Source organism: Monomorium pharaonis, chromosome 6, assembly GCF_013373865.1.
Source record: "Monomorium pharaonis isolate MP-MQ-018 chromosome 6, ASM1337386v2, whole genome shotgun sequence".
Taxonomy (NCBI): domain Eukaryota; kingdom Metazoa; phylum Arthropoda; class Insecta; order Hymenoptera; family Formicidae; genus Monomorium; species Monomorium pharaonis.
In genome coordinates, this window is record NC_050472.1 from 26,719,469 (window position 1) to 26,734,365 (window position 14,897).

Consider the following 14,897-nt stretch of genomic DNA (forward strand, 5'->3'; position numbering starts at 1 on the left):
ATTAGTATCGAGAAACAAAGCAATTGCATAGCTTGCGTTAGGAAAAATAACAATTCTTCGACAAAAAGAGTTGAGTTTATTAAAGTTATAATTTTGTGAATTTTTGTACATTGCGTGTGACAAGCTTAAATCTATTTAAAAAAAGAATGTAATTGTGTGTGCTTCGATGTAACCGAGTCTGAGAAAGATATTTATTTCTCAAAAAAATCTGCAGATTTTGCATTTTTTAAATACGAAAGATAAATTGCTAATTATCCTTTAAATCTCGGCCACATCAATTTGTGCGGTGTTCTTGCGTTTATTACAAACGCGTACAGACAAGGCTACATTTGACGAGATCACCAGCTAGGCTTGGCAACAATGATAAACTACTTACATAAGCTACTTATGATATAATACACATGATATAGTCGAGCGACTCGACTTCGTTGATCGCGAAAATAACGACGTGAAGTATTATCTGAAATAAATATAGCAGTTTATCTCTTACAACGCCTATATGTACAGCAAAGTTTCGAAAAAAATTATCTGTAAAAAACTAGATATATTATTTAACTTTGGAAGAAACTTACGAAGATATTTTATATCTATATTCTTTTTTTCCTCCGTCCAATTATCATGCACTATAGTTTATTATAAGAAAAAAATTCAGCTGCAGCAACATGGATTTGAAGAAACGTTGCAAGCAGCATTTCATATACGTTCAAAGAGTAAATAAATAAAAATATGTAATCTTAAAAGTGTACGACTTAGTCTAAAAATTAATTTTTGATTCAATAAAATAGATTATGCTAATAGCGGGCAGTATTCTCGGACGTTGCACCGCGCGTGACAAGAAAATTGACGACGGAGAAAAATTGGAAAAGATTGTAATGCAGTAGTACATTCGTTATTATATACGCTGCTGTGCTAGTCACACGGTAGCGTTTCTCTCTTTGGCAGTGTTCCGAGCCTACCGAGTCATTTGCGAGACTGATCTGTACTGATTAAATGACCTCGCAGAACGAGCGGTATCACGGACGCAAAAAATAAAATTGCACACATTACAATGGTTGTCAATTCTGGAAGAGTCGATGGAAGCATCGACTAAACATTTTGGCTGAGTATCGCGAATAAACGCGTTTACATATATCTATACTTTGATACCTGAAGTATCTAATGCCTCTCTCACAAATTATTTAAGCTACATCGCAAATATTACTCTTGTAAAAATTATCACAATATTCGATAACAAACCGAGAACTTCAAATGTGTTGTGTGACTATTTAGAGACGTTTTCTCGATTCGGTGATAATCACTGGACGTTAGCAATTTCCTGTAGCATCGCTAAGATATGATCGAGTTCCTGTCGGAAGTAGCAGAGCTGCCGATTCTTGCCCTTATTGTTTTTGCAATCTTTGCACTGCGTTCGATTCCTCAGTAAATCACGAATTAACGTCTGCAATGTCATCTCCCTGCTCTCATGACGTTGCTGGAGGATCGTGATCTTGTCTTGCAACAATTGCAATTGTTCCGTTCCCTAAAAACAGAAATATCATTAATGAGAACCGCCTTAAAAAATTGAGTATTTTTCACGTACCGGCGTCGATAAGTACTTGACTTTTTCGGTCAGTGTTTTCACTTTATTCTCCAAGTGCTCTCTTTCAGCTTTCAGTATGATCACCTGTTCCTTGTAATCCCTGAACTTTTCCACCTGTTCTTTTAAATGCGATATGATTGCTCCCTGAGTATTAATCTGACCCTATCGAATCACAATAAAATAGAAATTATAAAAAATCCTAGTCAAGACAAATGTATTAAGATGTGAGCAAAGCAAATGTTTGTTTTACTAAAAAGCTACTAATTTTGTCTTTTGCGTACAACAAATGATAAAAAGAAAATAAAATAAGGGACAGATGCTCGCTAAGCGTTACAAACCTGTAACTTTACCACTTTAGAATCTCCAATTTTGATACTGTATTCTTTCACAAGAGTAGCCATTTCCCGCTCGTGTTCCTCCTGTAAGAGATTCAAATCATACAATCTTTTGCTCTTCAGCGCCATAAAGTCCTTGTTCATTTTGCTCAGCTCTTCCTTCAGGATGTCGTTTTCACTGGTCAACTTTTTGATAATTCCATTTTTGCCATTCTCTGTGTACTGCATCGGATCGTACAACTTTGGCATGGATGACGATAGCTTCTGCGAGTCGGAAATATGCCCATTCTGATAGACATTCGAATTTTGATCGTTCGCTTCACCGTTTTTCATTCCTCGGAACACTTTGTCGAAATCCATGCTCCTGAAGCTCCTTCGATCGTTCAACAGTTTTTCCCGCTCCTTTTGAAACCGTCGGTTCGTTTTTTGTAGCTCCTGATATTCCTTGGTTATCTTCGAGACCGCTTTGTCCTTGTTCGCTATCTCTAGCTTCAGACCTCTTATGGTAGCAAGAAGATGCGCGTCTTCTCTTGGATTTTGAGACTTCGGTCCAACTTTGATCGCTTTCTGATCTCTCTTATCTTCCACGGTCGAAGCTTTGTCGTCTTTCTTGTTATTTTCCATGCTCTTATTTTCGATGTACTTGACCGTTGTCTGTGTGAACATATCACTATACAACTTGTGTTCCTTTGTAGTTGCCTCCAGCAGTTTTGCCTCTAACTCCATCACCTGTATCGCATACTTTTCCTTCATATCGGAGAATTTTTTCTGCAGGTCAACCAGATTCTGCTGCGCGATATTCTCCTTGGTCTTGATCTCGTTCTCGAGACTAGCTATTCTCTCCTCCAGGAGCTTTACCTTCTCGGAACCGATCTTCTCCTGTTCCGAATTGGCGGTTAGTATGAGAGCTGACACCGAGTCAGGATTTTTTCTCTTAAGTATACGCTCCAACTCGCGCACTTGTCTATTCAGATCCATAACCTTCTTGTTATCCAGAATAACCTGATCCTTGAGCCTCTGGGTCAGCTGCTTCTCACGTTCGACGTGGCTTTTGCTTACCTGTAATTTCTCCTGGAGATTCTCCTCCTTGACTCTCAACGCCATCAGTTCCTTCTCCAGAGGTAATACGTCTTGTTGAAACTTATCCAGCTCCTGTTTAGTCACTCGCAACTGCTCTGACTTGGAGCTTAATTTAACACTCAGATCCTCTACCTGTTTCTTAAGTTCCAATTCCGTAGTGGTCATCACTTGCAGTCGATCCGTGATAAAATTGTTCTTCGCTCTCAACTGATCTTTAAACATATCCAATTCATCCGTGAGCAAACTGTTTTGTTGAATTAGATCGTCGTTCTTTAATAAATAATCGGCATTCTTTTCCTTCAGTTCGGACATCTCGAGGTTCAGCTTCAACGTCTCTTCCTGGAGATCCTTTATCCGATCGGCAAGCTGCTGCGCATCGTTCACTTCTGATACCGTGCTCTTCTGCTTAGACTGTAAATTCTTCAATTCTTCTTGCATACGTTTTGTATCTTGTATCAACTTCTTGTTCTCGGTCTCATAAGCACGAATCAGGCTTTCCTGCTTTTCCAATTCCTGTTCTAAAAGACCGACTCTCGTGTCGTTCTTAACGGGAATCTCCACGCGTCTCTCGCTTAAAGAGCATTCATCGACTCGCGCCTTCAAGATTATGTTCTGTTTTTTCAAGGCAAACAGCTCTCCCTCGAAGGATGTACGCATGTCCTCAATTTGATTCTTATACAGTTTCGCCTCAGCCTCCAACTGTTGCTTCAACAGCGCATTCTTGTGTCTCTCCTCGCGATACAATATTTCCCAATCGTATTTTGTCGGAATTTGTTTTGAATCTCCAGCAGCCATAAAATTTTTCTTGTAACTGACGGGCGATTTCAATTGGGGTCCTTTGTACGCGGTTGGCAAGCTGGATGTGGACCCAACTTTAACAACAAAATCTGCTTTTCTTAAGGTTGAGCTGGATTTAGGCGCGGATTTAGAAATCGGTCGGGACTGCACTTTTGGTTTTACGGTCGACAATTTTCTGCAAACTGGATTTACAAGTTTCTTAGATACGTCCAACGCCTTGTTAATCTTATCGATATTCTCGAGAGAGGCTCTCAGGGGAGGCTGGGATATTTGATCGTAGCTCTTTGACTTGCAGAATCTTAGTTCTTTCTTTAATTGCTTATTGCTTGATGCATTAATAGTACGGTCAGTTTTAGGTACATCTATTGCTTTACTCGAAACGCCAAGTTCAGGTACTTCTTGATAATGCAACTTTGAAGTTTTCGATGCTTTAGCGACATATGAATTTTCCGCATTTGCGTCAATCTTCGTTTCTGAATCAGCAGATTCTTTGTGCTCCGAGTCTACCTTTTCCACATTCTCCTCCTTCGCGACGTTTTCATTCAACTTTTCGGCCATAAGTTTGGGTATCGCATCTGCAAACAGTTCTAATCTTGGTGTCAATCCTACTGTGTACAACTCACTTTCAGGATTAACTGTCTTTTTATTGGCTTCTGTCACATGTCTATTGCTTTCTCTCTCTACGACTTTTGATACAGTCTTCTTAGATTCATTATTAGACCGTTTCAAGAACGTTGTTTCGCTTAACAAAGAATTCGGTGCACCTTTACGTCGTTCTTCACTTGCGCTAGAATCGCTCTCATTAAACTCATGATCTATGTGTGCGCTATTAATGGCCGGTAATTCCTTTTCTAATATCTCGGAAAATTCTTTCTCGGGAAATTCTGGAGTTTTGCCACTAGCTAATCGATCCTGCTCAGTCGACGCTACTTCGCCATTCGTAGATTTCAAGAAGAGATCATACACTGCATTAGGCTCTTTTGATTCCAGCTCTGATTTGTCTGTATTTTGCCCTTGCAGCAGCTTCAGGAAATGCGAAAAATCCTCTTGTCCGAAACTGGAACTTCCCGACATTCCGCCCTCTGACCTCTCCTTAGATCTTCTCAACAAACCCTCAAAAAAATCCTTATCCACGTCCGTGATCTCCTTCTGCAGATTCTCTTTTTCTATTTCTCCAATTTTCTTTACGCTTTTCAGCTCCTCGGACTTGGAGTGTCTCTCAATCGGATCGTCCAAGTCGGAACTGCTCGATATCTCAACCTTCTGTTCCTCGAATTTTCTCCTTTGGAGCTCCAGCGTTTTTGGTGGTCTCAAATTGCTCAGGTTCTCGTAAGGGATCTCGATTCCAGGACTATCCTCCCATTTCCTCTCGTTTTTCGGACTTCTTTTGATTTTTTCTGACTCCTTGTGCACTTCTTCCTCTATTAATTGAAAAATGTCAGCTTCCAGTTGCCTCACCCTGCTCAAGCTATTGTCTTGATCTTCTGGTAAAGTATCTGATTTCGATAAACTTTTGGACAGAGTGTCACAGTTTTTCCTAACCAGTTTCTCAGCTTCTTCCAACAATTCCTCTACAGACTTCTCCTCTTCAGTGGGATTCTTACTAGAGCCATCAGATTTTGTACGCTCGGGACATGAATTGGGAGTTAACGCTCCAGCGATTTTGCTCATCTCCTCCAGGATACTACCAATGTCTTCATCAGTGGCATCTAGATGGGACATAGGCATATTGGTCAAGTACAAATCATTAATTTGAAAAGCTCCGGCTTTACAACGTGACAACTTACTTTCAAAGTCTGATGGATATTTATCAAAAGCTGCAGACGCGAGTACGTCGCATAAAGTGTCATCCTTGTCTTTCACTTCTCCCTCACTTTTGGATATCGCCTAGAAATAGAAATTATTTATAGTGACACATAAGAAACGACAAGCAAACAAAAGCAATTAAGGATTCACTGCTCTAAACGTGACATCGACGTTACTCGATTTAAACAATTACCTTGCACATCCTTTCTCTCTCAAGAAATTCTTTCATAGAGGAGCTGACGTCTGTCAAAGCGGTAGGAGACTGCTTCGTCTTCGCATCCGCGTTCTTGGCACTCAGGACACCCAGACGAGTCTCGGGTCTTTTTAGCCACCATTTATCCGGTTCATCCTTCTTGTCAGCTGACTGTTGGGCTTCCTTTACCATGGATTTTGGTTTCTCTTTGATGCGCACCGAGTTGTCCCCGACGCTCAGGCTTATGGAGGATCCCAGGGTATCATCCTCCGTGGAGATTATCTAGAAGAAACAGAGATTCGACACACAAAACTTCTCTCATTCGTTCCGTTTACCGAAAGGATAAGTTATACAGTTGAAAATCTCGACGAGATCAACGTTCAGCAACGCGGATTTAGGTTAATCTCGCGCACGAATAACAGCACACGAAACTCACGTCTTCGATTCGCGATGATTTCCTGGGGCTTAAAGACATCGCGCCCGCCCTACGGCTGTAATTAGATCAAATCAAACCGCTGTTTACAACCGGTCATTCCCGCGAGCCGCTTGACATCTGCCATATTTTTTGTTTGTTTGTTACCTGTAATTCGTTCAGTTGCCACAACGCTGCGCTGCGATCGCGCGCAGTCAAGCGATGGACGCGAAATGTGAGAAATAATTTCCCCCTTTGCATATTCACTAATATTTAAAAAAAATTAGAAGCAATTACTGGAAATTCGATCGTATATACTTTTTTTGAATATATTATATTTCTACACAATTTTATATTTAATTTTAATTGAATTTTTGAGTTTTTGTAACGTTTTAGTAAAAGTAAAATTTTTATCTTAAATTTAAAAAAAGCATTTAAAATTGAATCTTTAGCATTTGAAACAAGAGACAATTGAACTATATATCATCGTTATGCGAAACACTTTCATTTCTTCAGTGTGTAAATTATAAAGTTGCGTTTAAATAATGTGTTTAAATCGTGTATCGTATCAACAGCCGCGTCAATTAGTAAAGCCTCCCAATCATCTTTGCCAGCAAGACCACATTGTTTCGCCAAGTAACGTAGATAGCTACGAACTGATCAATCTTCCTGCCGTCCACTTCGAGCACGGGTACTTTACCAAATGGCATAGCTGAAAAATGATTTTAAGCAATGTGAATGCAACATATTGTTAGAATAAGATTTATAGTAGAGAACCTATCTGGATTGTTACTATATATAAATGTGTTATTGTGATAACACAAATGAAGCAATTGTATCTATACATTTTCATTAAAAATCTTTTGATAATTAAAAATTACAGTTAAAATTAGGACTAAAATTATTTTTCTGTGTTTGTAAATTTGAATTTGGCTGATTGCTTATTGTGTGCTTCTAATAACTCCGATTATTTTTCGGGCCCTTTTAATCGTATTTAATCGAGACCTGACGGATTTTCGAAGCTTCGGAGTTATTAAGAGCACACAATAAGCAAGGAGGTATAATCGCTGAATAGGTTGCACCATCCAATTACAAATTTAAACGAAAAAAAAGAGATAACATAAATAGCATTTTATAGCATTTTAAAACTTTAACTTTATTTTTTTATCTCATTAACACAAAAATTAATTAAATTTAAATCGAAGCATTTTTTAAACAAAAAATACAATTATTTTTCTACTTACATAGAGCTTACAGATTGTGTAATCAAAAATATCTTTTACATTTGCATTTATCAGACTTATTATCAATAATATATATTAGTAACAATATATATTATATAGTAATAATATATATTATACATATATTTTTTTATAAAGGTTTTAATTACATATATATACTCAACAATATTCTAAAGTACAAACATAACATCAAAAATAGTATATTTTATCGCATTCTATCGTATTTTTAATAATGTCATTCACTCAGTATCGAGTAACGGAATATGTAGCTTTTCTATATCATAAAGAATATTGTTTTTATTGCTCGGCATTAGCATAGGCATAACTTTAACGCGAAATTTATGCGGCAGAAAATCCTGACAAAAATGATAAAAATTATTACAAGTATTGATAATATTTAATTTTTTAAAGAATATTTAATGCGATCTCCCGCATGCCGCAACCATTCTTGTACTACTTTCTGAACTTCAGCCATTGTACAATTATTAATACTGGTAATATAATCTGAAATAATTACAGAATTACGTTTATTACATCTAACAATCAAACAATATATTGTTTATATAATTTTTTTAGTATTAAAATAAAAAATGCTTAAGAGTTTAAAATTTTGTTTCGTATTTACTAGTATTAAATTTTTTTTAAAAGCAATTAAAAAAAATTTTATTAATTATAATATATATACTTTTTAGGCCTATCCTGCAATAAACGTAAGTCGTAAGCATAACGACCAATCACAATAACCTATAGAATACTTGTCTGTTTGGTTGATATGCTTGTAACTTATGATATGTTGTAAAACAAGTAATAAAATTAAACTTATATTTATGATTATCTTTTTGTTTTTTATTACCTATTATGACACTTGCAAATGCAGTATTTTTTATTGCAATAGAATCTTTTAAACCTGTCTGTCCATGACATCTTTTTTGCGATATTATCATTCATAATAAATTTGAGAACATTGCGGGTTTTGTCAGCAAATGTTTTTCCACCTATTTTTACAATTTTAGCCTTCTGTGTTGAAACATAAATATCAAAGAGTGTAATTAATTATTCAATGAGGCAATGCAAAACTTCTACTATATCTACAATCATTTGCAGTGAATAATGAAGAGCATTAGAAGTATTTGATCAAGTAAGTAACAAGAAAATTATAATAATAGCGTCTTTGAAGAACACAACTCTGATTAATTTGATTGTTCAATTGATTCAATTTAATCAGCATAGCTATTGTTACGTATACTATAGATTTTCAGTATGGGCAGTGAATTTTGGAATACAACCTAACCAGCATTTTTTAATTGATCTTAGATTCTTATAAGACTTTGATCTCTTTAAAAAAAAAATAGTGATTATTATAGCAACATGCAATATAACTTACAAATTGTTTTCTTATTTCTCTGTCTTCTTGTAGCTCCTTCTCAAATTGTGAAAAATCTTCTAGTGTTACCAATGGAAAAGCAGGTAATAATTTTGAATCACATTCTTCACTTGGGTTTTCTAAATATTTATTTTCAATTAAATTAATAAGAAAATCCAATTTTCTAATTAATGTCTTTTGATTTTTTTGGCACTTATCTATAAAATTAAAAAAAAGAGGTACAAATATTAATATATTCTAATAATATATTTTTATAAATTTTATTTTTAATAGAGTTCAAAATATTGAATCCGAATATCCGCTCACTGATCTACTATCTATTGAAAAATGGTTCTACATCAGAAGTTCTGCAAGTTGTACCCAAGGTTACATGTATTCATTATGATGTGGATACCTGCTTGTGGATTAAGGTAAAAATTACAAAATAAATTCCATTTTAAAATACAATATTATCCAAACTTATCTCTTTGAAAAAAATGTAAAAATTTGCCGATTATTTTGAGAAAATTTTAATTAATATAGATTGTCATGCATCGATACATATAAGATGGTTTTTGCGAGTCTTTAAGTTCGTACCTTTGCATATGTACTTGACATTTATTATACTGAAAAGACAAAAACTATTTAAAAAGACAATTTTCGCATTACTTTTACAAAAAAACTAGATATAAAAAATAAGAAAAAATTGTCTATGTATAATCATATATATTCCCTGAATCAAAAATATATATGATTATATGAGCAATTTTTTCTCATTTCTTAAATACAGATAAAATCATATCATTTCGTCAATCAAATATTATATATGATCATATTACATTTAATTATACATAATTATGCTATGCATAATCATATTATATTTCACTATATATAATTATATAGTCTTATCAGTATAATTATTATTTTATACCAAATGGAAATTTTACAAAAAAAGAAACTAATATAAACATATTATATGAACATATTTATATACATTTGTGTTTTTATATAAAAAAATTTTTACCAAACGTTTATTTAGAACGCAGCTATAATGGATAACGAGTGAGCGGGCGGATATTCATTTGCTCTTCATTAATTCTTCTAGTTTCTTTTTCGAATTATAACTTTTAACAAAATTATAAGCATTTTATTATTTTGAAAAATAAACAAATGTGCAACTCTAGTAAATTATGCACTATCTTTACATATTACATTGGAACATGTGTGCGTGCGTGCGTGTGTGTGTACACATATACTCCAATGTAATATATAATAATTGTAGTAATATAATTTATTTATTACATTTATATCAAAATAATTATTTAATAAAAGTAAATAATATTATAACATACCACAGCAAGTGTGATGTCTATCATGGTTTAAGGTTTCCGATTCATCTTCTGATTTATTTGCCATATTGTTAACATTTTTGTTAACATCTAAAATATAACATTCAATTATTTTTATCTTTTTATCATTTTTAGGTTTATAATATGAATCTGTGAGTCACTATAATACCATATGAAAATTTATCCAAATTAATGAATATATTCATTAATTTGGATAAATTTTGAAATTATCCAAATTAATGCCTTTCAAAACATCTTTTAAAACATCTTTTAATTACTTTCATCGCTCGTAGACTCATCCGATTCGTCGTAAAAAAGACGTCTTTTTTGGGGGGAGGGGGGCAAATTTTCTTTTACCTTTTTCATTTGCTCATTGTCCATAAGTGACATCGAGGTTTCAACTTGACGGGATAATTCATAGTTTTCTGAAAAAAAAAACATTTTACAAGATTAATATTTAAGTTCTAAATAATGGTTATTAAAGTTTTCAATGTTATGTTTTTATTGTATGTTACATTATTATTTATATATGTGTTATTATGTTTGTAATACAATTATTTGTATGCATGTTATTATGTTTGTAATAGAATTAATTGTTTATACTTACGAAATGGTCCCAAGATACATTCACAATTACGCGTGAACCAATAATTTTTTGGTGAAATATTTTTTCGTATTGCTTTTGTTATTTCTTTTGGTGGCCATACATGGACTTTATTTTCGAAATCTATCCAATCTTGTGGTATGGTTGAGCACCAATCCTCATAAAATATGACATAATACATGATCTAAAAACCACATTGTTTCGTCAAGTAATGGCAGATAGCTACGGACTGATCAATCTTCCTTTCGTCTACTTCGAGCACGGGTACTTTACCGAATGGCATAGCTGAAAAATGATTTTAAGCAACGTGAATGCAACATATTGTTAGAATAGGATTTATAGTAGAGAACCTATCTGGATTGTTATTATATATAAATGTGTTATTGTGATAACACAAATGCAGCAATTGTATCTATACATTTTCATTAAAAATCTTTTGATAATTAATAGTTACAGTTAAAATTAAGACTAAAATTATTTTTCTGTGTTTGTAAATTTGAATTTGGCTGATGTAAACAAAATTTTTTCAGGAACAATTATGAGCACAATTAAATAACTATGACAAGCTTTATAGAATTATTATTAGCATTAATCCAATGTACGTACTCGGTTTAAGTTTTGGCCAATCATTTTTATCGATACGTTCATCCACAAACTAACTCAATTCCAGCATAATTCAACAAGAAGCAAATTGGCTCGGCCAATGCTGCGAGATGGAAATAAGTCAACTTGTAAGAAGGCATATTACTGAAAGAAAAAGCAATTATTATCTTTCTTACTACTATCATAATAATTTCAGCAATATTTCAACAGATGATAACAATTTTAAATATTTAATCTCGAAAACATGTTGCCTGTTGAGACGAGCTGTATAAATTTATTGTCTATTAATATTTGTAACTCTTTACGTACAAAGCTTATATAAAACTAAATTTAAACCAGATTTTGTGACTTAGCTATAATTAATATTACCTTCAATTAACATCTGAGCGTTCCGAGCTGCTGATGCGACGAATGTGTGCGATTTGCAGCAGCAACGGCGACGACGACGTCGCTTGTTTACATCAGTCACGCTTGCACGGACGACGCCAGGTGCGACGACTGCCGCCGACTGCGACGGCGCAGACGTTGCGTTAGTGTGCATCATGGCGGTTGCCAGGTTAACAAACCCAAGGATGGAATTCCGTAGATATTGGTCCTTGAGCAAGATAAAACAAAATTAATGATTCTTGCTAAATTACTATTATTTAATGTTTATTATTTTGCAAACAATCCATATAAATGCTCAAGTGCTACTGTAGATGAATTTTGATACAGGTGCTAATTCAAATTTAATATATAGCTTTTGTTATTGAAATTTGGATAGTTAAAAATAATATTTAATAATATTCCTTTACTTAATTAACGAATACTAGAAATAAACTTGTCAAAATGTTTTAAAAAGGTTAATAAAAGATGATAAATGTTTTTGAAAGAAGATACGGGAGTCGGTAAAGTGTAGAAATGGGAGAGAATTTAGTCCCCGCGTCGCTCGAAATTCCAGAAAAATTCGTCCCAAGTAGCAGGAGCGCACGTTAGGCGAGGAAGTTACTGGGGATCCGGTAACCTCCTTGCTATTGTGCGTTCCTAATAACTCCGAAGCTCCGAAAATCCGTTAGGTCTCGATTAAATACGATTAAAAGGGCCCGAAAAATAATCGGAGTTATTAGGAGCGCACAATAGCAAGGAGGTTACCGGATCCCCACAGTAACTTCCTCGCCTAACGTGCGCTCCTGCTACTTGGGACGAATTTTTCCGGAATTTCGAGCGGCGCGGGGACTAAATTCTCTCCCATTTATCACTTTACCGACTCCCGTATCTTCTTTTAAAAACATTTATCATTCTTTATTATTTTTTTTAAACATTTTGACAAGTTTATTTTTAATATTAAGTATTAATTAAGTAAAAGAATATTTTTTAATATTATTTTAATGTATTCTAATTTCAATAACAAAAGCTATACTAAACTTGAAATAACACCCGGTTTCTTAACCTGGTAACCGTCATGCTGCACACCAACGCAACGTCTGCGCCGTCGCAGTCATCGCACCGGGCGTCTCCGTGCGTGCGTGGCTGATGTAAACAAACGACGTTGTCGTCGCGCCGTTGCTGCTGCAAATCACACACATTTATCACATCAGCAGCTCGGAACGCTTAGATGTTAATTAAAGGTTTATTATTATTATTATTAATTATAGCTAAGTCAAAATCTGGTTTAAATTTAGTTTTATATAAGTTTTGTATGTAAAGAATTGAAAATATTAATAGACAATAAATTTATAAAGCTTGTCTCAACAAGCAACATGTTTTCGAGATTAAATATCTAATATTATTATCACCTGTTGAACTATTGCTGAAATTATTATGATAGTAGTAAGAAAGATAATAATTGTATTTTCTTCCAGCAATATGCCTTCTTACAAGTTGACTTATTTCTATCTCACAGCATTGGCTGAGCCAGTTCCCGTCTTGCTTTATTATGCTGGGATTGAGTTAGTTTGTGGATGAAGGTATCGATAAAAATAATTGGCCAAAACTTAAACCGAGTACGTACATTGGATTAATGCTAATATTAACTCTATAAAGCTTGTCATGGTTATTTAATCGGGCTGAAAATTGTTCCTGAAAAAATCTTGTTTACATCAGCCAAATTCAAATTTAGAACACAGAAAAATAAATTTAGTCTTAATTTTAACTGTAATTATTAATTACCAAAAGATTTGTAATGAATATGTATAGATACAATTGCTGCATTTTGTCACAATAACACATTTATATATAATAACAGTCCAGATAGGTTCTCTACTATAAATCTTATTCTAACAATATGTTGCATTCACATGGCTTAAAATTATTTTTCAGCTATGCTATTCGACAAAGTACCTGTATTCGAAGTGACTGGAAAAAGAGCAAATCAGTCCGTAGCTATCTGCCTGTTTTCTCATATTCTAAGATATCTAAACGTCTTTCTTAAGATACTCAAACAAAGTTCGAATCCACGAGTGTGTCGAGTGGAAGTTTTAAAAAATGGGAAATAATGAGATTTTAATATTTGAGAAAGGTCATTCTTTTAATATCTCCAGATACCCAAAAGTCTTTCTCGAAATATCCCCAAAAATATGAAATGGAAAAGTTTTATTACGAGAGAAAGAAATTTTTGCCAATAATACTATTCAATAAAAAATGATTTGTTTTAACACGAGGACAAGGATAATTATTTCCCATTTTTTGAACTGAATATAATTCCGTTTATCAATTGCCTCGTCGTAATATTAAAAATTTGCAATTAAAGTTACAAATAAGACTATTTAAATAATAATAATTTAACTTATTATAATCTTTAATCACAATTTGATTAAATTAAATCATATGCACAAAAAGCTGCACAAAACAATTATTTTCAATCTAGTTAGTACCATCTTTTTGTTGAACAATCTAATCAATATCAGATGTTATATAATCTCATTACTTACAATTGCAATTTTTTATCAGATTTTAAAATGTTTTATAAATGTTGTAATAAAATTTAAAATATAAAAATTTACAAGTATATCTTGATTTTTAACACGATTGAGAGAGAGAGAAACAGGAAACCTAGTGCCAAATTGAAATTATAAAAAATATGCATTAAAATTATAGTTTAAATTTATATATGGGTCAAGTTAATAAATTTAAAATTATATGATTTAAATTTGTACAAAATTTTAATATTAATCTTTTAAAAATTAATGCAGAATAAGAAAATCTTTTTAAACTTTTAGTTAAAAGTAATTCCCTGCGCAATTATGCAATGTATTAAATAGCATGATAAGGGCTCTAATTTCGCTAATTGAATTGTATTAATGTAAAGTTTACAGTAAATTTTAATGTGAACAATCTATATAATACCATACCTGTTTAGGAGTGTGTTACGTTACATTACATAGCGATAATGTACATCTAATTGTAAGAAAATACTTTTCTGAGTTTTGTTTTTAATAATTTAATATAGAAATTACATTATACACTTCTATAGGTGAGTAAACGCTAAATTCAATATGCAGCATAAAAATTGTCAGTAAGTAGTAAACTGAAGAATCCTCAAAGTGTGTACTTTAA

General features: G+C 33.4%; 1 protein-coding gene and 1 non-coding gene across 3 annotated transcripts; both read right to left on the bottom strand.

Annotated features, from left to right (window-relative positions):
- Window positions 1-53: 53 nt before the first annotated feature.
- Window positions 54-6,856, bottom strand: LOC105841148 (centrosomal protein of 162 kDa). 2 transcript variants are annotated; one of them, XM_012688284.3, is made up of 7 exons: window positions 6,372-6,856; window positions 6,228-6,282; window positions 5,792-6,073; window positions 5,580-5,679; window positions 1,918-5,501; window positions 1,580-1,741; window positions 54-1,519 (listed from the first exon to the last, which is right to left on the bottom strand). In XM_012688284.3, the coding sequence occupies exons 2-7, from the start codon at window positions 6,264-6,266 to the stop codon at window positions 1,295-1,297; spliced, it is 4,392 nt and encodes a 1,463-aa protein (XP_012543738.1). In that variant the 5' UTR covers window positions 6,267-6,282; window positions 6,372-6,856; the 3' UTR covers window positions 54-1,294. The 2 variants fall into 2 exon arrangements, with proteins under 2 accessions (XP_012543738.1, XP_012543740.1); XM_012688286.3 differs by lacking the exon at window positions 6,372-6,856 and having other exon boundaries at window positions 1,930-5,501; window positions 6,228-6,365.
- A 482-nt stretch (window positions 6,857-7,338) lies between these two features.
- On the bottom strand, window positions 7,339-12,046 carry LOC105841146. The gene is made up of 8 exons (XR_004963593.1): window positions 11,733-12,046; window positions 11,367-11,507; window positions 10,764-11,045; window positions 10,435-10,581; window positions 10,160-10,246; window positions 8,829-9,025; window positions 8,298-8,461; window positions 7,339-7,948 (listed from the first exon to the last, which is right to left on the bottom strand). It is a non-coding gene; the product is annotated as an uncharacterized LOC105841146 (transcript).
- Window positions 12,047-14,897: the final 2,851 nt, after the last annotated feature.

What these genes read in the sequence shown, in the direction of transcription:
- LOC105841148 (XM_012688284.3), bottom strand. Translation starts at nt 6,266, where the DNA reads ATGTCTTTAAGCCCCAGGAAATCATCGCGAATCGAAGAC. An exon ending in ATATCCATCAGACTTTGAAA is followed by an intron (nt 5,502 to 5,579) that starts GTAAGTTGTCAC and finishes TGTCCCATCTAG; the next exon opens with ATGCCACTGATGAAGACATT. An exon ending in TCAAGTACTTATCGACGCCG is followed by an intron (nt 1,520 to 1,579) that starts GTACGTGAAAAA and finishes TTCTGTTTTTAG; the next exon opens with GGAACGGAACAATTGCAATT.